General features: G+C 39.6%; 1 protein-coding gene and 1 long non-coding RNA gene across 2 annotated transcripts in view; both read right to left on the bottom strand.

Moving 5' to 3' along the window:
- Positions 1-685: 685 nt before the first annotated feature.
- LOC133096306 (uncharacterized) lies at positions 686-21985 on the bottom strand. Its single transcript, XR_009701763.1, has 3 exons — positions 21927-21985; positions 21647-21737; positions 686-713 (listed from the first exon to the last, which is right to left on the bottom strand). It is a non-coding gene; the product is annotated as an uncharacterized LOC133096306 (long non-coding RNA).
- Positions 21986-25229: 3244 nt separating this feature from the next.
- SNX10 (sorting nexin 10) overlaps positions 25230-27411 on the bottom strand; it is a 76966-nt gene continuing 74784 nt past the window's right edge. The window contains exon 7 of the mRNA XM_061197852.1: positions 25230-27044. Within this exon, the coding sequence (XP_061053835.1) occupies positions 26963-27044 (82 nt within the window). The 3' untranslated portion in view covers positions 25230-26962. The remainder of the gene's footprint in view (positions 27045-27411) is intronic.

The following is a 27411-nucleotide window of genomic DNA, read 5'->3' as shown; positions in this document are numbered from 1 at the left end:
AGGGTGGTAAAATCATTTTTACTCTTTGCTTTGTTTTTTTTCCAAAATAACTAGCCATATAATGGACTCCACATAGGAGTTTTCCTTTTCAATAATAATGCTTGACTGAACTAAGTCATTTTTGCCCTGAATTCTTTAGTTTGCAGACATCTAAGAATTTAGATCAGGAGGATAGCAAATAATTCCTTTGATTTAGCAAATAATTTGATAACTGAATTGCTCACCATCAGAATATTACCCTTTTGAAAATCAGTAAATCGCAGAAGCTTTTGAAGATTAAATTATTAAATAACTATCTCCCTCTTTTCATCAGGGCAGGTAGGAAAACTGCAACATACATTCTTTGTTTTGTAATGTCACTTCCTTATCCTAAATAGGCCTTCTAGTTCTCTTTTTTTATAAACTTATTTATTTATTTATTTTTGTCTGCGTTGGGTCTTGGTTGCCGCGCACCGGCTTTCTCTAGCTCCGGTGAGCAGGGGCTACTCTTCGTTGCGGTGCGCGGGCTTCTTATTGCGGTGCCTTCTCTTGTTGCAGAGCATGGGCTCTAGGCGCACGGGCTTCAGTAGTTGTGGCACACGGGCTTAGTTGCTCCGCGGCATGTGGGATCTTCCCGGCCCAGAGTTCAAACCCGTGTCCCCTGCACTGGCAGGCGGATTCTTAACCACTGCGCCACCAGGGAAGCCCCTAGTTCTCTTTTAACTTTTATATACCTGAGGTAAAAAAAAAAAAGTTCTTAAGTGGTGTCTACAGTTAGATTCATATCATTTACTAAAATAATACATGGACTTCCTTTTGTGATTATATCTTCCATCTTCTTATAAATGTATAGCTGCCTCTATAACAATACGTAGTCAGATGATGAATGTTCATATATTAATGCTACCTCTCACCCCTTTTTTCCCAAGAAGCTCAGGGCACTGCTTGCACAAAATTGGATGTATTTCAACATCACCTCTGTGAATTATAGACCATTAAAGCCAGAATTACAGCCCTCTCATTTGATGAGTGAAGAAAGAGCCTAAAAAGAATTTTCTGGAAGTTTCCAGGCTAGCTAGTGGTAGTGTGAGATCTCATTATCTTGTTTCCTGGTTGACTGCCCTTTACACCACATAATACTATTAATGATTAACCTTTAGGACAGAACTAAGTTTAACCAGGTTATCAAGTCAAATTCCTTATGGAGTTGGTGGCACCCACTCAACCTAGTCCCTGCAGGGTCAGGGTTCCCATTATATCCTCAGGGGCAGAGAGCTTGTCCTCTACCTCCAGCCCATCATATCCAGAGATCCCACCTAGCACTACGTACCATCAAGCCCCACTCACAGGTAAGACCTCCTCAAGATCTCCTAAGATCTCCTCAAATCCGTGTTTTATTACATGTCCCAGCAGCCCAGGCAAAACCAGGGTACAAGAAACGTACTTGATAAGGTGCTTCTCTCTTCCACGCCTGTTTAGCTAGTGAGGAAAGGGGGAAATGGAAGAATGCAGTTGATGATGCATTGCTCTCCATCTTCTCACCATCGCAGTGAATTTAAAGCCAAATTTTAAGATTAGAATCTGACAGCTCAATCATATAAGTAGGTTTTTCGTTCTCAAATGTTAGTTGAATTTTCCCCCTTAAATAATTATCTGGACTTAGAAACCCTGGGGCCTGTATTTTTCCAATATGGAATTATTCCATTTGCATCATTTATTTAAACCCACAACTCATTTGTTCAAATCGTATACTTCGAAACAGGAGAAAGGAAAACGCGCTCGAATTCTCTAATATCTTTAACAATTAAAGCACAACTAGAGAATGAAGCCTCTTCATCCCCCTCTTCCTCCTCCTACTCCTCCTCCTCTTCTTCTTTGACCAGCAATTGCTAAAATCCACAGTAATGAGGTAGACTGTGCTAAGAATTTTCTTCACTTAACATTTCTCATTATTAATAAATTTTACACTGACAACTATAAAGTGAACACTTAGGATTTATGCACCTAACCTAATTACATATGCTACATGTACGCATTTCATTATTTACTTGACAGATTCATTCCTTGATATCATAAATAATTGAACAAGAATCAAATATTAACAATCAGATACATGTTAATTCTCCTCAAATCTGTAGAAACAAACTATATTTTTATTTTCAGTTCAACAAGCACTGATTAAAATGTCTTCATTAGGCAAATTTCATAAGCAAAGTTCTTGATCTACTTTTCGTACTTTCACTGAAAAGTAAACCTGGACCAAATTATTCCAGGATTACTTCATGGAAAAAAAGGAATACAACAGTATTTCTAACAAGCCATTGGATTCATAATCTTTCTCAAGCACTGCTGTATCTTATATACGAAACATTAATCTGTGTGTTTTAAAAGAATTTGAAAAGGAATGTTCAAATATAGCTTTTATTATAAGCTAGGAACCAGCACCATATTGGTTCTTAGTAGTATATTACCAGAGCTTCTTGTCTTATGGGATGATGGGTTTAACCACACAATAATTATATAACTTGTTTAAAGAATAATTTCTAGGCATTGTGGATAATAGTAGAACTAAATTTATTGGGGCTGAAAATTTACCCTGAGATCAAAGTATAGCTGTTACTTTTTCTGCTTTAATAAGCTAGGTTTAAATTTTTTAATTCATGTATATCAACATCTTCACTGATCAAACTGTTCCCACATTTTATCAGATTTGCTTTGGTAGAGCATACCATACAATTTCATCATTTAAAAAATATTAAAGATTCATAGATAGCCACATTATTCATAATACAAGATTAATGCCAGGCTGACAGGTTTTTGTAAAGATCCGACTTTTTTTCTAAGTGCATATACCATATCTGTGTGAAATGTACCTCTGATGTTGCATATTGATTACTCCCTTCTCTTCTCTTCTAATGCTAAAGAGAGAATATTATAGAATGATTGTCAGGGTTAGTGTGTCTCTGACCTACACATGTACTATTAATAATTTATGAGCTGACTTGAAATACAGCACCAAGAAACCAACTGAGGACCACTGCCGCTGCCTGGAATGACATATACTCGGTTTTGACAGCACGTGCACCTGGATTTTGAGGTTCTGTTGTTAGAATACGTAGAGAGACACAAGTGCTGTAAGTGCCAGAGCTAACTGAATGGAAGGAAGCCATGCTTCTTTGTTAGAAATCTCAAGTAGCTACATTTATCTCTTTTCATCCTATCCTTTCCATGCCATGAAATTTCCTTTTTAAATTATTTAATCAGATTTCCAAGTGAACTCATGGTGTCTATAAACATTAGAGAATCTACATTCAAGCAATATGGAGGTGTAGAAAGCAAAAGATCAGGTCTTCACACTCAGAGTTTGTCTGGTGTGCATCCTTCCAGACCGTGTTCTATGCTCACACAAAGATCGTGGAGGTAGGGATAGAGTTTCCCCTACCCTCAAAAATGGTATCACACTCTACATACTGCGCTGCAATTTGCTTTTTCACTCAACAATGTATCAAAGACATTCCCCATATCAGCACATACATTTGTAGTTCAGTTTTTAAACAACAATATAGTGTTCTATTTTATAGAGGTACCATGGCTCATTTATCCATCCCCTTATTAATAGATTGTTAAGCTGTCTCAGATTTTTCACAGTTAAAGAACAATGCCACATACACTGAACATACTATGCACTTGCTTAACTATTTCACTAAGGCAGCGTCCTGGAAGTGGAATTGCTAGGTCAGTAACTGTTTGTTTAAATCCCCTTAACCGGTCATTTAGGCGAGAACCAATAAATATTACCATTTAGGATTTAAATATTATAACATTTCATTAATAGATGTGCTCATAATATTTAAGTGTATTTTTAAAAAACATACTTTTAAAACTTTAAGAATAGGGAGTAATTTAGGAAAAAGATTATGTAAGGTTTTAGTTACATTAATTTCATATGTGAGTAGCTTTCTGCAAAAGCAGACTAAAGCCGAAGTCGTTTCTAATGGTTTAGCAATATGTCATCAAGCCACGTGTCTGTATATACTATTTTTAACATCAATGTCCAAAGCAGCCTGTCTTCATTCTAGCAGTGCTACCCATAACTAAGGATGTTTATAGAGATTGGCAACTGTTAAACCACTGAATGTTTTTCAAAATATATTCAAAGAATTTTATGTTTGAAAACATTACATCTAGGAAATCTAATTAAAAACAAGGTTATATTTATTTGAAACCACCACAAGTAAGTATATTTATAAAATTTTCTGCTTTTCACCTAAATTGTTTGAAGCCTTCTACAAACAGTATAATGGTTACCTAGTGTGTCTGTCAAGTTCTATTATGTGAACTAGAATATGCTTTCAGAAAGATGCCTTGCATCCGATGACAGGCACTTCCTATCTGCTAGGATTCATAAAAATTGGAACATTGATCATTTCATGTAGAGATTTTCCTTAGCAAGAAGATAAAGGGAAACCTTATTATGCTAAATGACTTACTAGTCAAAAGTAGCCAGGACACTGAAACCTAGAAACTAGTTAATGGTTTGTAACAAGTCAGAAATATAAAGATGTTCAACCAAGAAAATGACATCAAGCAGCACTGGCTACAAGAGAAAAGAGCAGCCTGTCAGAATCACGCGAAGACTGTGGTGACAGGTAGACAATAAGATGGGATGACACCGGTTCCTCTCACTGGGGGTGATTTCAACAGCTTTCTCTTGGGAGTTTCCATGCACTTCCTTTGTAGGAAACCTTCCCTCTAAAAATGGCAGCAGACCCCTTGGAGGTCTTGTTAAAATTCTTGTTCTGTGTTATGAAGTGTGTTGTTTAAGGCAGATGGCAGTACGCGAACAGTTCATTCTTTGTTATATAAAGGAAAGTGGGAACAACAGTCACACCAGTAAGGTAGCTCATGGCTGACATATCCCAGTAATATTGCACAGTAGGCATCGTGAAACAGGAAATGAGTCAAAGGGGAAAATCGGTCCACAATCCCACCTAAGATGGCAGACAGCATGAATCCAAACAGAAGCAATATGGCACATAATGAATATTTCATATTCAGATTGGTATCCATTATATCTTCAAACAAATTTCATACACCAGCTGAAACCTCCACATCACCATTAGGATGAACATCGTTTTTAGTTTTAAGAGAAATTTTCTTTCATTCACTCTCCGCTACAAAACTGCAGCTATAACAGTGTACCTCTACCTACCTCATTATGGACTATAAAGGCTATGCCACAAAAGAATTGAAAGAAAGCACGGAGCCCAACTATTGCCCAATGACTTCTTTAATACCAGTAATTTTAAGGAATCCATCTACTTTATCTAAAATAATGCATCTCTGTTTTTTACTTAACCCTGTTCTAATGTAAAGTTATATCATTTCCTATATGTCTACTTAAAGTGTTGTAATACCACTAAACTATTTCCAATAGGGTAATAGCTGTTAAAACAGTCTTCTAAACTATTTCTCTCTTTTTTTATTCTATTCCCAACATATTTTAAGCTGTATGACAAAATAAACATTTCATAACCTTTTTCAGCTAAATTTTTTTTCTATTAATGTCATTTCAACCAGTGGGAGATCTATATTTTCCGCACTGCAGTTCTACATCTAAAATTATTTCTGATATAGATTAGCTGTCCCTCAGTGAGCCATGAAAGACAAAATCTTAGCCTCTTTAAGCCCGTCTTGTTTGACAGCATGCAAGCATTTACATGAAATATAAAGCAAATATTTGTTCTTTTCATACAAGCTGTCAGCACAAACTTGGGTTGTTTAGAAACCTGTTCAGACAAACAGAATTGGCATTTACTACATGACATACGGTAAAAGGTCAACAATAGGTAAAATCAAAGATTACTGAAAAAGAAATAAAGAGTTGACATGCATTTGTGGAACCAAAGTTGATCACATTATGCCATAACTTATATAGTAAGTTGACAATTAAAACTTCATTGTTTATTCATTTGATTGTTTAAGAAAATGTGGGGCTTGATTTTAGTTGCTTACTTACCAGATATTAACTTTTGGTTCACTGCAGGGATAGGTATAAGAAAATTCTTATTACCCTGAAAAGTTCCCAAATAAAGTTGCTTTTCAGCTTTTTTCTCCACGGAAGTTTCTAATAGCTAATAGGAATGTATTCTGGAGATTTCTTGATATTACTGCCACCTAATCAGGGCCACTGAGCCACCACCTCCAATTGCTCAGCAAAGTCAGGCTTCTGCTTTAAGGAACTGGTGATTCCTGAGTGTGCAGGAGCAGTGGTTTACCAAAAGATGCAAATTTGCTTTCCTCGTGCCTCTAGGATTTGCACTAGAATGGCTTCCCTGGGGAATACCTCCATCGTGGAGGCACATTTCCTCTGCCCCTAGACCCGCTCTGTTCTGAAGCCACAAGCATGGAACTTGTCCTGCTTCCTGTGGACAGCGTCCCATCTGCTGAACACACATTTTAATAAGGAAACTCTATTTCCAGGGAAATACCTATTGGTATTAACAAGAAAATAGCATCTCTACAAGATTCTCTGAAAAGAATCCTGTCAGTGCCACTCATTCTGCTTTCAAAGACAAGTCCCTGTAATTACTTTCTCCCCTTCGTTTCCTTGTCTGGATAAAGCAACAAGATCAAGAGAATCTATCCATTTTCCCCAGATACCTTCCAAAATGTGCATCCACTTTGCAAGCTGGGATCAGAAATTTCATCATCTGTATTTGTATTAGTAATTCACTGCACAAAGAGAACAGGGGGCAGAGAAGGAGAGCAAGCATGCAAGCAAACATCAGACAGACAATTGTATATATGCAAATGCTTGCAAATTTCTGCCAGCATCTCCCTATCTATAACCAAGCAACATGGAAGCCTATTCATCCCTCAGCTTCTTCACTGCCATATATGGTTGTGGATTTGGAGGAAGATACTCAGGAAACATTGAACTTTCAGCCACTGGGACTAAACCTAACTCAAAACCTACTATATAAAAAGCTAATGCATAAATATAATCAATGATTTTCTAGAAAGACACAAGATATGCAACCTCCTGGCTACATAGGGCAGAAGAACAAGATGCCCTGAGAGCAGGCAAGGGAAGGGAACGGTTGCAAGCGGCTCTCCAGCCCAACTGACAGAGGACTGAAGGGCTGCCTCCTGGCTTCAGGGCGGTGCATGTGCATAAACAGCCTGGGCAAGAAGGGGCATGGGAAACGAGAAAGAGGCAGGATGCAGAAAATGCCCCAAATTCAAATTCGTAAATACAAAGTGCTCACTTTCAAATGAATATATACATGGTGTTTGAAAATGACAGCAAAAATCATCCTGTATTTTGTTTTGTCTTGAAATCAATTATTCCCAAACAATATTGGTAATAGAAAATTTCATGACTTTCTTTATTCTTACATATTTATTTTACTCACTGCAAATCAGAAATAATGGTAATAACTCATATATACATGCTTTTCACAGACAGTAATTCCATTCATCCTCAAAATTATGCTTCGAGGTAGGGTCAGTATACCCATTTTATAGGTAAAGAAACCTGGACATGGAGGTTGAATCAGCTCCACTGCGAACTGAGAGTGAAAGCGGTGGCCCAAAGAAAGCCAAGAGACTTGTGAGAAGAGAAGGGACAGTGGGCAGGTGAAACAATGGATGTTTACTATGTCTACTAGTTGTCCCTCAGCTACCGCCCCTGATTCATTCTGTCTGGTATTATGGTTAGATGTTTTCATGTGTATCTGCCCTCGGATTGAGAGCCCCTGAGAACTATGTATCTGGACTATGTATTTCTTATCACTGTATCTCCTGGAGGACCCAGGACAATCCTCCGAATATAGTATATGCTCAGTAAATATTTCTTGACATTACTGTTTCATTAAACTAGTTTAAACCAGTTCATCTTTTGCTCATTTTAAGTTCTGTGGTGCCTTGTTCTTTTTACTACATGGATATACATAAAATCTCACACACACATACACCTTTTAACACCATCAGAGACAGGATTTCAACAGCAGAAGCAAATATCCTATGTTCATAATTTACACATATATCGATGTCCTGTAAAATCATTCCCTAACCTTACACAGGTGAGAAAAAGCAAGCTTCTGCAGTGCCTTTCTAAATCATTTCATTTTGCTGTTCTGTTTTTGTTCAGCAAATGGTGTATTTGCTGAAAATTCAAGTGCCTACAACTCTCTGTGTCCTTTCACAAGGTGTTAGTATGCAGTTGTCATCATTTGGATTTTACTGCGGTATAGAAATGTCCTTACTCTTTCCTTGAGTCATTTAATTTCCATCTCTCTGGCCTTTCTCAAGGACTCCCCTCAAAGCCTATAATCTCAAGTATGGCCTTCTTTTCTTCTTCCTGGGTTTACAGCTGCCCAGCTAGAGACTCTGCCCAGCCTTGCCTGTAGCTAGACGTGGCCATGTGACTGAGTTCCTACCAAGTGATGCAGCGATGTGTACAACTTCCAGATCATCTGCTTAAAGATGTCTGGGATTTGATTTCAAATAATCCAGCAAAGGAGGACATATCTGGGGGATATAATTGTACAAGTCCGACCATGTGAAGATAACTTGAAGCTGAGTGATGGGCACATGGGGATGTATTATACTACATTATCCCTACCTTTATATGGATATGTTTGTAATTTTCTATTGAAAAATAAATTCAAAGGTGCTTGCAACAGATGTGTTGTCCCCTTTTCTTCTTACTGGCTGGAAATAGAAATGACTGGAGTGACCTTGGAAAGCACCTGTGGAGGACGGCAGAGCCACCCCACCAGACTGGGTCCCTGACTGACTTCCTGGAACAGGGCTTACTCACTTGCCTTGGAGACTTACTGAAAGAGAAATTGATTTCTCGCTCATTTGAGCCATTGCATTGTGGGGTCTCTTTGTTACAGCTACAGAGTTCTCTACATAACGCAGCTCCCTATTTACTTACATTCTGTTTCAAAAGTCTCCTTTACTCTAACAGAAAGTAGAATCTCACCTGCTTTCCCCATTCCTTTACTTTTCTCTGGCTCTCTTTTAGGTTGGCAGTGTGTTAGAACTCAATCAACCTTTACTATGGTTACATTTTTTGTTCCTCTGGAGATCAGGCAGAACCACAAGCCACACAAATACCTAGATTGCACTAAGACCAACTTAAATTAAATTGCTCACAATCCAACTCACTGTCAAAACCCTTACAAAAATGTCACTTTTGAGTTTGAAAGTCTACTATTTAATATAGCTATTGACAAACTTTATTCAAAAAAAGAACCCTACATTATTACAGCAAAACTTAGGATGAAATAGTAATGTTGAAAACATTTCAACTAGACAATAAAATGTTAAGAAAAAATTTAATTTTCTCCACACAAAATATGGTTGTATTCTAAACCACCATTTAGGCTGCATCTGACCCATCAGTGTTTTGTCTCTCCCTCTCCAGGGCTGGCACAGTCCAGCACAGTGTTTTTAGGACTTTTGAATTTCAGTGTGTGTACAGGGAAGATGCTCTCCAGTCCAGAAGAGTTTCTGCCCTTCCCTGTGGCCTCACAGCAGCCTCTTCCACACTGACCCTGGCCATAGATTGGGCTTAACATGTAGCATGAGGCGTGTGGGTTAAAATAATTCTCTAAAAGGAGTCATTAATCCTTATAATAAATTGCCTAAGAAGGTCACAGACTCTCTCTCCAATAGTCCTTAGAAATAAGGTAGATTTTCACACAATGGCTTTTAGGGGAGGTCCTGTGAAGGTCAGAGGGTGAACTTGGTAGGTAAACCAACAAAGAGGAAAGCAAAAATGAGATGCAAACTAATGTTTCTTATTCACTGAAACTAAACAAAATGAGGAGTTTCGGGAAGTTCTCTTTGCAGGGTTAGACTGCAGGTTTCACTTTGCCCACTTTTGCTCACAGGAAAAAAAATAATCGGCTGTGAGTATAGCTGACCTGTTCCCACCCTCTGCCCCACAGCACACTCCACACTCCACTCCCAGCCCTCCTGCCCCCACCCTTCAGGAGAATTCTGTCTTTGCCAGACTAGTTCCTGAGCTATGGCTGCACAGGTTGGAATTAGTGTGGGCAGGAATCAAGAGGATTGGGTTTACACCAAGAGCTACTGGGAGAAGTGCAAAGAAGGTTAGAGAAAAGGAGGAGAAAGACAAGAGCCAGTGTGGGCTGGGATCTGGAAGTTTGGAAAGAGGTTACAGTTGTCAGGAGTTTGAAAAAAGCTGACAAGGAATGTGAGGTGTACATAGATAGATAGACCTATATCTATCTACAGATAGAGAGGGAAGAGGGACTGGGGCTTTTAAGAAAGTTTTGGATGTTAATATTAGAATCCTTCAGTGTTTTTTAAGGAGAACTTAGTAAAGCTTTAAATTATTTTTCAATTGCTTTTTGAAAGCCAGACTGGGTTTCAGCTTTATGGGGTTATATGACATAGCAGCATACATTTGGAGAACATGCTAGTCTGTCCATATAGTCAAGTATTTCAACCTAATCATCAACCATTTATTGAACGTCAATCTAGTATGTACACACTGCACTGGGCACAATGCCTTAGAAACAAGGTGACCAAATGAAATATTTCACCAAAGTATTTCATCAAATGGTCTCTTTGATCAAAGAAAAGAGGAATCTTGAGCAAAGCATTGATTGACCGCCACGTAGACCTCACGAATGGACAACTACATCACCATTTCAAGGTCTACTGCTGGAGAGAAATGGGAAATGAGGCACTGTAACAGAGGGTTCTCCTACACCCTCAGGACGACCAACATTTTCAAGTTCAAGGAGGCAGACATCTCTGAATTACCTACTACCATTCCTGAAGTTCTTCTTCTACTACTTTTGCTGGTTCTGCCACAGGAAAGGGGCTTTAAGAAGGGTCCTAAATAGAGGAGACCTTCAAGATGGCGGAGGAGTAAGACGTGGAGATCACCTTCCTCCCCACAAATACATCAGAAATACATCTACATGTGGAACAACTCCTACAGAACACCTACTGAACGCTGGCAGAAGACCTCAGACTTCCCAAAAGGCAAGAAACTCCCCACGTACCTGGGTAGGGCAAAAGAAAAAAGAAAAAACAGAGACAAAAGAATAGGGACAGGACCTGCACCATTGGGAGAGAGCTATGAAGGAGGAAAAGCTTCCACACACTAGAAGCCCCTTCACTGGCGGAGACGGCAGGTGGGCGGGGTGGGGGGGGGAAGCTTCGGAGCCACGGAGGAGAGCGCAGCAACAGGGGTGCAGAGGGCAAAGCGGAGAGATTCCCGCACAGAGGATCGGTGCCGAGCAGCACTCACCAGCCCGAGAGGCTTGTCTGCTCACACGCCGGGGCAGGCGGGGGCTGGGAGCTAAGACATGGGCTTCAGAAGTCGGATCCCAGGGAGAGGACTGGGGTTGGTTGCATGAACACAGCCTGAAGGGGCTAGTGTGCCACGGCTAGCCGGGAGGGAGTCTGGGAAAAAGTCTGGAACAGCCTAAGAGGCAAGAGACCATTGTTTCGGAGTGTGTGAGGAGAGGGGATTCAGAGCACTGCCTAAACAAGCTCCGGAGACGGGTGCGAGCCGTGGCTATCAGCGCGGACCCCAGAGACGGGCATGAAACGCTAAGGCTGCTGCTGCCGCCACCAAGAAGCCTGTGTGCAAGCACAGGTCACCATCCACACCTCCCCTCCTGGGAGCCTGTGCAGCCTGCCACTGCCAGGGTCCCGTGGTCCAGGGACAACTTCCCTGGAAGAACACACGGTTCACCTCAGGCTGGTGCAACGTCACGCCGGCCTCTGCCGCCACAGGCTCGCCCCACATTCCGTACCCTGCCCTCCACCCAGCCTGAGTGAGGCAGAGCCCCCTAATAAGCCGCTCCTTTAACCCTGTGCTGTCTGAGCGAAGAAGAGACACACTTAGGCGACCTACACACAGAGGCGGGGCCAAATGCAAAGCTGAACCCCGGGAGCTGTGTGAACAAAGAAGAGAAAGGGAAATCTCTCCCAGCAGCCTCAGGAGCAGCGGATTAAATCTCCACAATCAACGTGATGTACCCTGCATCTGTGGAATACCTGAATAGACAACGAATCATCCCAAAATTGAGGTGGTGTACTTTGGGAGCAATTGTAGACTTGGGGTTTGCTTTCTGCATCTAATTTGTTTCTGGTCTTACGTTTATCTTAGTTTAGTATGTAGAGTTTATTAGCATTAGATTTGTTTATTGATTTGGTTGCTCGCTTCCTTTTTTATTTTTATATATATAGATGTATATATTTTTTTCCTTTTTCTCTTTTTGTGAGTGTGTATGTGTATGCTTCTTTGTGTGATTTTGTCTGTATGGCTTTGCTTTTACCATTTGTTCTAGGGTTCTGTTTGTCCTTTTTTTTTTTTTTTTAGTATAGTTTTTAGCGCTTGTTATCATTGGTGCATTTGTTTTTTGGTTTGGTTGATCTATTCTTTCTTTCTTTCTTTTTTCTTTTAGTACAGGTTTTAGCACTTGTTATCATTGGTGGATTTCTTTTTTGGTTTGGCTGCTCTCTATTTTTTTTTCTTTTTTTATTACTTTTTAATTTTTTAATTTTAATAACTTTATTTTATTTCCTTCCTTCCTTTCTTCCTTTTTTTCTCACTTTTCTTCTGAGATGGGTGGCTGATAGGGTCTTTGTGCTCCGACCGGGTGTCAGGCCTGTACCTCTGAGGTGGGAGAGCCGAGTTCAGGACATTGGGCCACCAGAGACCTCCCAGCTCCATGTAATATCAAATGGCAAAAATCTCCCAGAGATCTCCATCTCAACGCTAAGACCCAGCTCCACTCAACGACCAGCAAGCTACAGTGCTGGACACCCTATGCCAAACAACTAGCAAGACAGGAGGAACACAACCCCACCCATTAGCAGAGAGGCTGCATAAAAGCATAATAAGGTCACAGACCACCAGACGCAGTCCTGCCCACCAGAAAGACAAGATCCAGTCTCATCCACCAAAACACAGGCACCAGTCCCCTCCACCAGGAAGCCTACACAATCCACTGAACCAACCTTAGCCACTGAGGGCAGACACCAAAAACAACAGGAACTACCAACCTGCAGCCTGCAAAAAGGAGCCCCCAAACACAGTAAGTTAAGCAAAATGAGAAGACAGAAAAAAACACAGCAGACGAAGGAGTAAGGTAAAAACCCACCAGACCAAACAAATGAAGAGGAAATAGGAAGGCTACCTGAAAAAGAATTCAGAGTAATGATAGTAAACGTGATCCAAAATCTTGGAAATAGAATGGAGAAAATACGAGAAACATTTAACAAGGACCTAGAGGAACTAAAGAGCAAACAAATGATGAACAACCCAATAAATGAAATTAAAAATTCTCCAGAAAGAATCAATAGCAGAATAACTGAGGCAGAAGAACGGAAAAGTGACCTGGAAGATAAACTAGTGGAAATAACTACTGCAGAGCAGAATAAAGAAAAAAGAATGAAAAGAATTGAGGGCAGTCTCAGAGACCTCTGGGACAACATTAAGCACACCAACATTCGAATTACAGGGGTCTCAGAAGACAAAGAGAAAAAAAAAAGGACTGAGAAAATATTTGAAGACATTATAGCTGAACACTTCCCTAATATGGGAAAGGAAATAGTCAATCAAGTCCAGGAAGCACAGACAGTCCCATACAGGATAAATCCAAGGAGAAACATGCCAAGACACATATTAATCAAACTATCAAAAATTAAATACAAAGAAAAAATATTAAAAGCAGCAAGGGAAAAACAACAAATAACATGTAAGGGGATCCCCATAAGGGTAACAGCTGATCTTCCAGCAGAAACTCTACAAGCCAGAAGGGAGGGGCAGGACATATTTAAAGTGATGAAAGGGAAAAACCTACAACCAAGATTACTCTACCCAGCAAGGATCTCATTCAGATTCCATGGAGAAATTAAAACCTTTACAGACAAGCAAAAGCTAAGAGAGTTCAGTACCACCAAACCAGCTTTACAACAAATGCTAAAGGAACTTCTTTAGGCAGGAAACACAAGAGAAGGAAAAGACGTACAATAACAAATCCAAAACAATTAAGAAAATGGTAATAGGAACATACATATCGATTACTACCTTAAATGTAAATGGATTAAATACTCCAACCAAAAGACACCGACTGGCTGAATGGATGCAAAAACAAGACCTGTATATATGCTGTTTACAAGAGACCCAAGTCAGACATAGGGACACATACAGACTGAAAGTGAGGGGATGGAAAAAGATACTCCATGCAAATGGAAATCAAAAGAAAGCCAGAATAGCAATTCTCATATCAGACAAAATAGACTTTAAAATAAAGACTACTACAAGAGACAAAGAAGGACACTACATAATGATCAAGGGATCAATCCAAGAAGAAGATATAAAAATTGTAAATATTTATGCACCCAACAAAGGAACACCTCAATACCTAAGGCAAATGCTAACATCCATAAAAGGGGAAATCGACAGTAACACAATCATAGTAGAGGACTTTAACACCCCACTTTCACCAATGAACAGATCATCCAAAATGAAAATAAATAAGGAAACACAAGCTTTAAATGATACATTAAGCAGGATGGACTTAAATGATATTTATAGGACATTCCAGCCAAACACAACAGAATACACTTTCTTCTCAAGTGCTCATGGAACATTCTCCAGGATAGACCATATCTTGGGTCACAAATCAAGCCTTGGTAAATTTAAGAAAATTGAAATCGTATCAAGTATCTTTTCCAACCACAATGCTATGAGACTAAATATCAATTACAGGAAAAAATCTGTAAAAAATACATATACATGGAGGCTAAACAATACACTACTAAATAACCAAGAGATCACTGAAGAAATCAAAAGAGGAAATCAAAAAATACCTAGAAACAAATGACAGTGAAAACACGACGACCAAAAACCTATGGGATGCAGCAAGAGCAGTTCTAAGAGGGAAGTTTATAGCAATACAATCCTACCTCAAGAAACAAGAAACATCTCAAATAAACAACCTAACCTTACACCTAAAGCAATTAGAGAAAGAAGAATAAAAAAACCCCAAAGTTAGCACAAGGAAAGAAATCATAAAGATCAGATCAGAAATAAATGAAAAAGAAATGAAGGAAACAATAGCAAAGATCAATAAAACTAAAAGCTGGTTCTTTGAGAAGATAAACCATTAGCCAGACTCAAAAAGAAAAAAAGGGAGAAGACACAAATCAACAGAATTAGAAATGAAAACGGAGAAGTAACAACTGACACTGCAGAAATACAAAGGATCATGAGGGATTACCACAAGCAACTATATGCCAATAAAATGGACAACCTGGAAGAAATGGACGAATTCTTAGAAAAGTACAACCTTCCGAGACTGAACCAGGAAGAAATAGAAAATATAAACAGACCAATCACAAGCACTGAAATTGAAACTGTGATTAAAAATATTCCAACAAACAAAAGCCCAGGACCAGATGGCTTCACAGGCGAATTCTATCAAACATTTAGAGAAGAGCTAACACCTATTCTTCTCAAACTCTTCCAAAATATAGCAGAGGGAGGAACACTCCCCAACTCATTCTACGAGGCCACCATCACCCTGATACCAAACCAGACACAGATGTCACAAAGAAAGAAAACTACAGGCCAATATCACTGATGAACATAGATGCAAAAATCCTCAACAAAATACTAGCAAACAAAATCCAACAGAACATTAAAAGGACCATACACCATGATCAAGTGGGGTTTATCCCAGGAATGCAAGGATTCTTCAATATATGCAAATCAATCAATGTGATAAAACATATTAACAAATTGAAGGAGAAAAACCATAAGATCATCACAATAGATGCAGAAAAAGCTTTTGACAAAATTCAACACCCATTTATGATGAAAACCCTCCAGAAAGTAGGCATGGAGGGAACTTACCTCAACATAATAAAGGCCATATATGACAAACCCACAGCCAACATTGTTCTCGATGGTGAAAAACTGAAACCATTTCCTCTAAGATCAGGAACAAGACAAGGCTGTCCACTCTCACCACTATTATTCAACACAGTTTTGGAAGTTTTAGCCACAGAAATCAGAGAAGAAAAAGAAATAAAAGGAATCCAAATCAGAAAAGAGGATGTAAAACTGTCACTGTTTGCAGATGACATGACACTATACATAGAGAATCCTAAAGATGCTACCAGGAAACTACTAGAGCTAATCAATTAATTTGGTAGAGTAGCAGGATACAAAATTAATGCACAGAAATCTCTTGCATTCCTATACACTAATGATGAAAACTCTGAAAGAGAAATTAAGGAAACACTCCCATTTACCATTGCAACAAAAAGAATAAAATACCTAGGAATAAACCTACCTTAGGAGACAAAAGACCTGTATGCAGAAAACTATAAAACACTGATGAAAGAAATTAAAGATGATACTAACAGATGGAGAGATATACCATGTTCTTGGATTGGAAGAATCAACATTGTGAAAATGACTATACTACTCAAAGCAATCTACAGATTCAGTGCAATCCCTATCAAACTACCAATGGCATTTTTCACAGATCAAGAAAAAAATTTCAATTTGTATGGAAACACAAAAGACCCCAAATAGCCAAAGCAATATTGAGAAAGAAAAATGGAGCTGGAGGAATCAGGCTCCCGGACTTCAGACTATACTACAAAGCTACAGTAATCAAGACAGTATGGTACTGGCACAAAAACAGACATACAGATCAATGGAACATGATAGAAAGCCCAGAGATAAACCCATGCACATATGGTCACCTTATTTTTGATAAAGGAAGCAAGAATATACAATTGAGAAAAGACAGCCTCTTCAATAAGGGGTGCTGGGAAAACTGGACAGCTACATGTAAAAGAATGAAATTAGAACACTCCCTAACACCATACACAAAAATAAACTCAAAATGGATTAAAGACCTAAATGTAAGGCCAGACACTATCAAACTCTTAGAGGAAAACACAGGCAGAACACTCTATGACATAAATCACAGCAAGATCCTTTTTGACCCACCTCCTAGAGAAATGGAAATAAAAACAAAAATAAACAAATGGGACCTAATGAAACTTCAAAGCTTTTGCACAGCAAAGGAAAACATAAACAAGACGAAAAGACAACCCTCGGAATGGGAGAAAATATTTGCAAATGAAGCAACTGACAAAGGATTAATCTCTAAAATTTACAAGCAGCTCACGAAGCTCAACATCAAAAAGAACAAACAACCCAACCCAAAAATGGGCAAAAGACCTAAATAGACATTTCTCCAATGAAGATATACAGATTGCCAACAAACACATGAAAGGATGCTCAACATCACTAATCATTAGAGAAATGCAAATCAAAACTACAGTGAGGTATCACCTCACACCAGTCAGAATGGCCATCATCAAAAAATCTAGAAACAATAAATGTTGGAGAGGGTGTGGAGAAAAGGGAACCCTCTTGCACTGTTGGTGGTAATGTAAATCGATACAGCCACTATGGAGAACAGTATGGAGGTTCCTTAAAAAACTAAAAACAGAACTACCATACGACCCAGCAATCCCACTACTGGGCATATACCCTGAGAAAACCATAATTCAAAAAGAGTCACGTACCACAATGTTCATTACAGCTCTATTTTCAATAGCCAGGACATGGAAGCAACCTAAGTGTCCATCAACAGATGAATGGATAAAGATGTGGCACATATATACAATGGAATATTGCTCAGCCATAAAAAGAAACAAAATTGAGTTATTGTAGTGAGGTGGATGGACCTAGAAACTGTCATACAGAGTGAAGTAAGTCATAAAGAGAAAAACAAATACCGTATGCAAAAACAAATGGTTCTGAAGAACCTAGGGGCAGGACAGGTATAAAGACGCAGACGCAGAGAATGGACTTGAGGACATGGGGAGGGGGAAGGGTAAGCTGGGACGAAGTGAGAGAGTGGCATGGACATATATACACTACCTAATGTAAAATAGACAGCTAGTGGGAAGCAGCTGCATGGCACAGGGAGATCAGCTCGGTGCTTTGTGACCACCTAGAGGGGTGGAATAGGGAGGATGGGAGGGAGACACAAGAGGGAGGCGATACGGTGATATATGTATATGTATAGCTGATTCACTTTGTTATAAAGCAGAAACTAACACACCATTGTAAAGCAATTATACTCCAATAAAGATGTAATAAACAAATAAATAAATAAAATTAATTAAAAAAAAAAAAAAAAGAAGAAGGGTCCTACGTAGGACAGTAATTCATCCCTGACTCTGGAACGTGCTCCTTATTAAACTGTGGCTGGCGCTGGGAGGGCGGGGCGGGTCAGAGATAAAATGCAGTCCTCGCCCTCCGGGGGCTACTGCCTGAAGAGAAGATGGGTGAACAACGATGCAGCACAGGGGGATGGGTGCTGCCAGAAAAGCATGTGCGAATGTGAGGCAGGTCCTGCCCAGAAAACACTGCAAGCATCCCTGCTCTGTAGAGGGTGTGGTCAGAGTGGGCATCTGCACCAGGAGGCATTTCATCAGAGTCCTGAAAAGGAGAAATTAGCCAAGCAAGAAGGCATAGGAGGGGAAATGAAAAGACCCTTCCAAGTACCGGGAACACGCAGTGATTTCATCAGCACCTCACACCTGCTCTCAGGTTGTATTATTATCTTCATGTGGTAAATGAAGAAACAAACTCCAAAAGGTTGAGGGACCTGCCCCAAGTCACTCATCTTTAGGCAGTGAACCTAAGATTTAAACTTAACACCATACTCCCTGCCTCTTTACAGAACGTAGTCTCAGAAGGGGATTCCTTCTCATTTGGTGATGTCCACACATCCCTCACACCTTGGCCTCAGGAACACTTAGGATGAACACAAGTGTCCCTTAACCATTCTGGGAAGGAATCCAAAGTATTATAGATTCAAAAGATCATAAAATTTTTATTGTCTTCTTGGATACGGTTTTAAAAAACAGTATCCCCCCACCACCACACACACACACACACACACACACTCTCTTTCTCACTCACTCACTGTATATCAACATATGAAAGGCACTGAGAAGTCCTGCAGAAATAATAGACCATGAAAACCTCTGCCCTCTCTTTCTTCCTTCCTTCCTTCTTCCCACTTTCTTTTACTTTCTTTCTTCTTTCTTTCTTTCTTTCTTTCTTTCAATAACCCTTGTTAACACCTTTAAAGACATTCTGTATTGTCTTCTTATTGTACTGATGAGGAAACTGCAGTCTACAGAGGGTGGGAGCTGCCTTTGGGTATACGTTAGTGGCAGAGCCAGAACCCCGTTCACTAGACTTCCCTCCTGTCAACACCCTCTTGGCTAAATCACACTTCAAAGTGTCCATTCCATACCTCCAATATATAAACAGTACATACAGCACATGAGCTGATAACCTTGTAATTGTCAACTTACAAATTACCCTTTTAAAAAAATACAAAGAAATCCCTAGGTGAGAGCTGAGATGGTGTATACAAATTTGAAGTGTGTTTATATACATTATTAATCGCCCTTGTCAAGGTTTATACTAGTTATCCAAGTCTTGCTGATATCAATTGTTTATCTTCACAGACTTCCCACTGAAATAATAATACCAACAACAACTACTAGCTCTTTTTTTGCTCTCAAAGTGAAGGATAACATTAATATACTGATGCAAATTTCCAGTCTTTATGCATGCACTTAAATGGAACCAAAGCTGAAGAAATCACACCTTAACAAGATAATCACAAAACAAATCTTTGTATCAAGCACTTCACTGCTAGATCATATCCCATTATCACTAAATTAAAAAAAAATTCTTTACTTTGGAATTTGGTTGGAATCAAGACAGCAAAAAAAGCGGGAGAGGAGATTGGAAATCCTTTCGTTTTTGCAAAGATTCACACTGTAACAATATTTCTTATATTAAAATTAAAGTTGTTTGGAAAATTTTTTAAGTAATATACAAATTTTAAAACATATTTCAAGAGCAGTCAGTATCCAACTTTGAAGAGTATTTATGAATATTCTAGTATGAATAACATACTAGAAAAGGTCAACTGGGCTTTATGTCTAAAAAGTTAAACATGCAGTGCTTGTATTCTGCATTAGCAGAAGGAGGCAAATGGTACCCTGAAAATGTTTTAAACGTGCAACTTTGCTTATCTTCCTGTATTAATGATCCTTATGGCAGTTGTTATTTAACCTTATCACGTTGCACAGTAATTGGGGAAACCTATTGTGAAAGAAAGGAAAAGAAAAAGCATTTAGTTTAATCTTGGAACTTTTTTCCAACCTAGCATTCTTCTGGTTATCAAGGAGGGTGAAAATGAAAGTTAGATTTCTACTGGATTTTCTTAAAATCTCAAAGAAGAAACTAGAGAGTTCCAAATGGGTGATTCATTAAACATCGTATTCTGTGAAAAGGACACAAATTAGATTATCGACGAACTGCTCATTATGTGAATTCTGGGTTTCATGAGGTCCACGAAGGAGCTCTGACTAGGAGACAGTCAGTGTGGCTCCTGAGAAAGCCAGTTTCTCCTTCAGGGCTCTGAATCGCTCATTTGTGGATATGATATTCAGAAAATGCCATTTGCCCCTCATAAGACTTCTATGTCCTTCTTCATACATTTCTGTGTGCACACAGAGGAAATTCAAAGCCTCCATCTTTTAATCCCTTTTAACTTTGACAACTATACTAAACCTGACCCTGAGACCCTTCTACCTTCACATGCTCTCAGGGTGCTTGAGAAACCAGCTAACTTTATGATTGAAATTAATGTTTTCATTCAACTGCAGATGCTTGAGCTCAATACACATACCAGCAGTGTGAGCACCAGCCCCTTCCGCTCCTTCAGCCAGGTAATATGCTTTTTCCTTTTTTTTTTTTCTTACTTTTTTTTTTTCCCCATTATCCTTTTAATACAGAGCAGGGCTACTGATTACAAAGAGGCAGTTTGACTCCAGCAATAGGTCTTCTTCACTAATCCTCACTGTCATGGAAATTCCAGCTGCTACAAGAATAAGAGGCTCAATCCATATTTGCCAGCTCTAATATGAAATCTGTCAGAACCCAAATTAATGAGTTCCAAATTCCTTACATCACGATAACAGGTTAAGACTGGTCAATTAATTACATAAATCCTTCCCGATTCATTGTGCATTTGCAGCCCAGATTGTGTCTTACATTACTCCATGACACAAGGCCTTTTGGCTCCTGTTGTTCTGCAGAAAGGCCCCATTTAAGTGGAGGCTGCCTGCCACAGCAAAATGTTAAATGTCACACGTTAAATTTGCACTTTTCTGTAATTGCTTTTGTTAAAAAAAAAAAAAAAAAAATTAAACTACAGCACAGGGCTCCCAGTACACCACTATGCAGAGGGCTGGGATTGTACTGAATGGATCCCAGGGCAGGCAAGCTATCTTTTACAGTTTACACAGGTCTGAGAGTTTACAGTCTCCTTTGTACCTGGTGCCCAGTAGGCAGCAGAGCCCAGAACGTGCACGTTTGTGAAAATAAACCAAGTTTCCCTACGATCTGTGGCAACAAAAGCATATATTCAGAAGATTCTTTTCCTTATGAAAGGATTAAAATAGGATTCTTTAGCCAGTTTCCCTTTTGTTTACCAGTAAAAGTATTAGATATATAAAACACTGCTGATCTACTCACCTTTTCAGGACCATATATTGTACAAATATATGTTATACTTGTGCAGGTCTTTGTGTAGGCTTTGCTATTTGTATTTGTAACTGGCACACACCTACAGAGGGAGAATAATTGAGGATTAAATCTCAAAGGACTTCAAAAATTATCTGGGCCTTATCCTTCTTAAAACATCAAAATGCACCTGGAATCACAACTAGTTAGATTTAGACCTAGAACTATAGGCGTCCAGTGCCCTCTCTCTTCACCGCACTACACTTCCCGGTGGAGTGGACTTTTTAAGTACCTAGGCACTCTGTATCCAATGGAACTTGTTCCGGTTGTGTTTCCTGCATCATCCTTTTGAGGGCTGGGTGTTCTGCGAATACACAAGCGAGCAGATGATGCTCCCAAGCACCGACGGAAAGCTGTGTGAGGCGTGGGTTCTTTCCACTTGGGAGCCCTAACACCACGCCACCACGCCACCACACAGACAGCTAGCCAGACCCCAGGCGGCGCGTTCTGCCGCGGACCGCCGGGCCACCGCGCTGGCCCGGCAGCGCCCCCCTCTGTGCTCCCGCAGCCTTGCATCGGGTCGCCACTGGCCGCGCGCTTTTTTCCAGGGTAAAGGAAGCTCGGCCTCCGGGCTCCGAGCCTGATGGGGTGAGGGACTTGTCTCTCCCTATACGTCCCCCACCCTCCCACACACACACATTAAACCCTGACCCAGGGCCGTTTCTGGACCCAGAGGCACGCGCTTCTTCCCCGGGGAGCCAGTCCCGACACCAAGCGTCGTCGGTCCGCTCCCTTCCCAGACAGATTAACGGATTAACGCGACGGCGCGCCCACCCGCAGGTTTTATTTAGGGTTCTGGGGAGACTAGAGGAGAAAGGGGTCGACTAATGTGTGCGATGCGTACGCAGGTAAAACTTTCGCAACGCGTGGGCTTGGCCCCAACCCCGCCGCGACCCCGGGACGCTCCGGGCCGCTCTAGGCCTGAACCACACCCGCGCCGGCGGCGCGTCGTCGCCCCTTCTCGGGCCGGGCGGCGGGGCGGAGACCGCAGTGCCGCGCGAGCATCTGCAGAACAAAGACTCGGGTCCAGCCCTAGACTGAGAACGGCCGCCGCCGTCTCCCCGGCCCGGCCGCCCTGACCCAGCTAAGCCCGAAACCCACCCGAGAGGCGGGGGCCGGCTCCACGCGCGCTGCCAAACCAGCGGGGCCCCGGAGACGACTGAACCCGGAGGCCCCAGGGGGTCATCGGTATTCAAAGCTCCCTCCTGCACCAAACCCACCACCCCAGGCCCCTCTGCATTATTATTTTTTTTTTTTTCTCAAGCCGCCAAGCTGTCATTCTAACGCCGGGAAGGGGGCCTCGCGGTGCCCTCGTTCGAGGCAGGTGGGCAGGGGAGGGGGCGCTGCAGGTCGGTGCTGTAAATCCTGTCCTTTTGCGGTTGTTGTTCCCACTCACCACCCGCCGCCCCCCTCCACCCGGGTTCCCGCCCCCCCCTTTTCTTTCCGCCGCGCAGTTGCTATGGGTTACCAGGGCGGTTGCCATGGGTTACCGGACCGAGGCCGACTGGCTCGCTACCTGCCACCCAGTCACCGCCGCCGCCGCCCGCGGAGCGGCCAGGGCGGGAGGCAGCGGGAGCGCGCGTGTGCGAGTCGCAACGCGGGGAGTGTGCGCGAGCCGGCCGGGCGCTGCAGCCAACAGGCGGCCCGGGTGCCGCCGCGGGAGCGCCGCCGCCGGTGGGGTGGGGGGCAGAGCTATAAAGAAGGCCCAGAGGTAAGAAACAAGCAAAAACACAACCGCAAGTTATGCCCGTGCTGTGCCTCTAGCGGCAAAGACAAGCGGTGTGGGGCTTTGGATGCGTCTACACTTCTCGTCGGGGGAGAAAGGGTATTTTCCTCTTTAGCATAAACCATTTGCATAGTGTCTTTAGACCAGAGTTTAAATTCCGCAGAAAATTGTAGCTTAATTTTTTTTCTCGTTTCCTATCTTTTGAAAACAAGTCTTTGGAATTTTGGAGAAAGAGAAAAGGGTCACTACCAGAGTTTGCGCAGCTAAAATAAATTAGTGTCCAATGCACTGTTCATAACAATGATCTAGAAAAGTTTCCAGCAAGAGTGAAGAGCAATTGTGCCTGACTTAAAGGAACAATGGTGACTCGTTTGTGAGCTGCATATGGCAAAGAATAGAGCCAAAATCCTTTGTAAATACTTCAAACTTAAAGAAATTGTTGCTTATTTACGTCCTAAACTTTTTGAACTCCATTCTACTAAAATGTATTAATTTCTTGTGACCTTTATGTGCAAAGGAAATTGTATCTATGCTTTGACTGTCAAACTGCAATAACTAATTTCAGACAGCTTTGTGTATTTGAAAATATATGTATATATATTATATATATAATAAAGGTCTATATTCCAAACAAAAGCAGAAAATTGTATTGAAATAAATTGTTCCTACATTGAAAAGATGCTGCATTGTATTCATAGGATACCAACTAAGTGATTTAAATATTAAGAGGAAAACTATTTAGAAATAGAATTAACTTTTGTTATTTTTATCTTAAAATTTTAGAGGCCTTTCATGGAAAAGGGTCTTCCTGTATAGCTGAAATACTGAAAACCTTATTTGTACCACAGTAGCTCAATAACGACTCCTTAAGGCACCAAAAAACATAAACTGAGTTCAAAACAACATTCAGTTTACTGTTGGGATATAATGGTAATTGTGGCTAGGCTAAATGAATTTGTTTAAATTCTTAATAGCCATAAAAGAAATTTTATTTTTTTTACCAGACTATAGTAAGGTTATTGCGTATCACTTGTTTGTATTTAATTACTTAGTAAAATGTGAACTAGGCTTAAAAAGCTCCTGCAAGATATTTAATATCTTAAGGGACATAACTACTTAAAGATTAACATTTCTGTTTTTCCTTAGTAATTTTTAAAACTTGAAATTTTAACTAGAATTTAAATCACTTTCTTCCAAGTGAGACTTTAAAAGAAGCCCTAAGTAACGGGTTATTGACTTTCATTGTTGACACCTTTAGGTTATATATAAAACCAGTTCTCAAACAGAACACATAAACTATCTTTATAGGTGAGTAACTGTGCCCTTTAAGAATTAGCCAGGGAAATACAGTTTTTTGTATGTAAATCATAAAGCAACCAGGATTAGAATTCTTTAAATCTGTTACATTTAAAATAGTTTTAAATAAACATCTATGCTATTTAGTTATTTAAGTAATTGTTTTCTTTTTCTAAAGAAAGCTTTATAAAAATATGGTGGAGAAAAATAAGAGACTTGAACAAAACAAGAAAGCCATTGGGGGCTGAAGTTCATTTAAATATCTCAGCTGCAGGAAATCAGTTTAAAGAAGCCAGTGCTTAGATATCAAAACAACCAAACCAAGGCTAAACGCCTTAAATGTACACAACTACAGTGAATGTGAAACCAAATTTTACCAAAATTATTCATTAAAAATTACTAATCATTCAGAAACACACTGAATTTAGATCTAAGACAGAAGAAATATATTCTCTTGTATAAAATAAGCGATCCAACAAACTGAAGTTGATTTTTTCATGTTTAATGTGAAAATGAAGATCTCATGAAGTTTACATATCACAGTATCAGGCATTACTTAATATCAATTTTGATAGCTATAGTTACATCATCTAAAAATCACATGACGATTGGTGGCACGTTATATGCTTTTCAAAACTGCAGTAAAACAGAAATAACGTGAATGCAAATACGTATTGCCAAGGACCTAGGGATCACATTCAAATGACTGGATGGCAAACTTTACATGTTAGCAAGATAAAAAGAAATTGCTTAATCTTTTTTTCCCCCTGTATTAAAATAATGAGTCTTAGATGACAAAGTAACAAGATCCAAGATACCTTAAATCAAAATATTTACGAAAAGTTCAATAATGTTTTAGAGCAAACAAAAAACAAAAAGGCGAAATTAAGGAGATCATGCGTATTCTAAATTTAATTTTTTTCTGTTGGTTCTTAGTTACAAGCATTTCAAAGGCTCTTTAAATAATACTTTTAAACTCCTAGTTAAAATAAAATGAGGTGAGGTAATATTTAATTAAAGCAACAAGTTATACCGGTTATGTAAAAATATCTTCCTGTTAATTTCAGAGATATTTTGTACCATTCAACAGGAAGAAACTTGAACAATTATCTCAAGAAAATGCTGCTTTATCTGAAAGTTTGAAGTTCAATGTACTTTATCTAAGACATTTAATCTTTGGGCCACTAAAAAAAGAAAAAAAACATTTAATTAATGCTTTATAAAATAAGCATTTATAGATGCTCAGGCAAATGCCTTAAAAGAAAGGACTTTTTAGAAATGAATAATTAATTCTGAAATTAGCAAGTTCATATCCTTTTCTAAATTATGGGAATATTTACTGGCAAAATTTATTAATTTTTATAAGATCCTACTTTTAACTTAAAAAAGTAACAAGCAACTGTCACTGACACTGAAAGTTATCTAGTGATAAGAAATTGCACATTAAGTCAGAAAATAGATCATGAACCTATAATTCTAATTACACACAGATAATGAAAACAAATGATTTGTTTCCAGAAACCATGTGTTAAAGCTGATTTTGGACAATGAAAATGTATTTCTGAATCTATATATTGCAAATATAAGCAAAATGACTAGTGCTATTTCTGGGCTTCTTCTCTAAGATGTAAACATTATTTTAACATGTCTCTCTATTCATAAGATACATTTTCCATTCACGTGTGAAATAGAATACTGGAAAGGTTAAACACTCTTAAAATATTTCAATCAACCACCCCAAAAGTAAGTGTTTTCCCAGTGCAGGGGAGGTACCCACAGAATTCCAGCTGCCTGTCTGAGAGAGGCATTCTGGTCTGTGCCGAAAGTCTTCGTAGTGGCTAAGACCATACCTGCTGTGTTTATGCTAACACTGCCCCAGTGATACAAGAAGGAATGCTCTATCTGGATTTCAAATGCTACCTATTTACCTATCTTTTAAAATGCAATAAAGCCAACTAGGTTTTTTTAAACATATAAATCATTTCATTTGAGGGCAGGATCTTGTTTTACCAATAGCGTGCGCCTATCAAGGAGAATACTGCATTCACTGGCTTTTAGCTTTTTACAGAAGCTTAGCCAAAATAGGACAACATAAAAATACCACTAATAAACAACACAACATCTTTACGAATTTAAATACTTAATATGACAGTGAGCTTTAGGTAAGAATATATTATTAGCAAGCTTTCTGCTCTATGACTGGACACAGTTTGCTATTCCTAAAATGGTAACATTAGAATTATTTTTCAGGATTCCTGCAGAGCTGTGCTCATTTTACATCCGTGTGAACTGCTGTCATCACTACTGTGTCCAAACCCAGAGGATGAACTGGAAAAGAAGAGAGGGGGAAAATAATAAAAAGAGGAAATTGGTTTTCACAACACACTCAAAGCCTGAGTAACAGAGGAGAACTTTAATTATCTCCAGTCACAGAGAGAGACAGGAAATTTGGACTTTTAATTAGCCATTTGGAGTGCAGTTGGATATTTTTTTAGCTAGATAATTTAAACGCGAATAATTCAAGTCTGACTAAATGAAAGTCACATAATCAGAATGCAGATAATTGAATTTCTACTGCATTCATTAATTCAGTGTGGAGGTGTGTGTGAAGACTTCTATGATGAACTGTCACAGCTCAATGAAATCTCAATTAATTTTTTCATTATCTTAGTATTACATCAACAAAAAAGTGGAG

The sequence above is a fragment of the Eubalaena glacialis genome, chromosome 8, assembly GCF_028564815.1.
Source record: "Eubalaena glacialis isolate mEubGla1 chromosome 8, mEubGla1.1.hap2.+ XY, whole genome shotgun sequence".
Taxonomy (NCBI): domain Eukaryota; kingdom Metazoa; phylum Chordata; class Mammalia; order Artiodactyla; family Balaenidae; genus Eubalaena; species Eubalaena glacialis.
The sequence above is the reverse complement of the archived record's forward strand: the minus strand, read 5'-3'. Positions and strand labels throughout refer to the sequence as shown.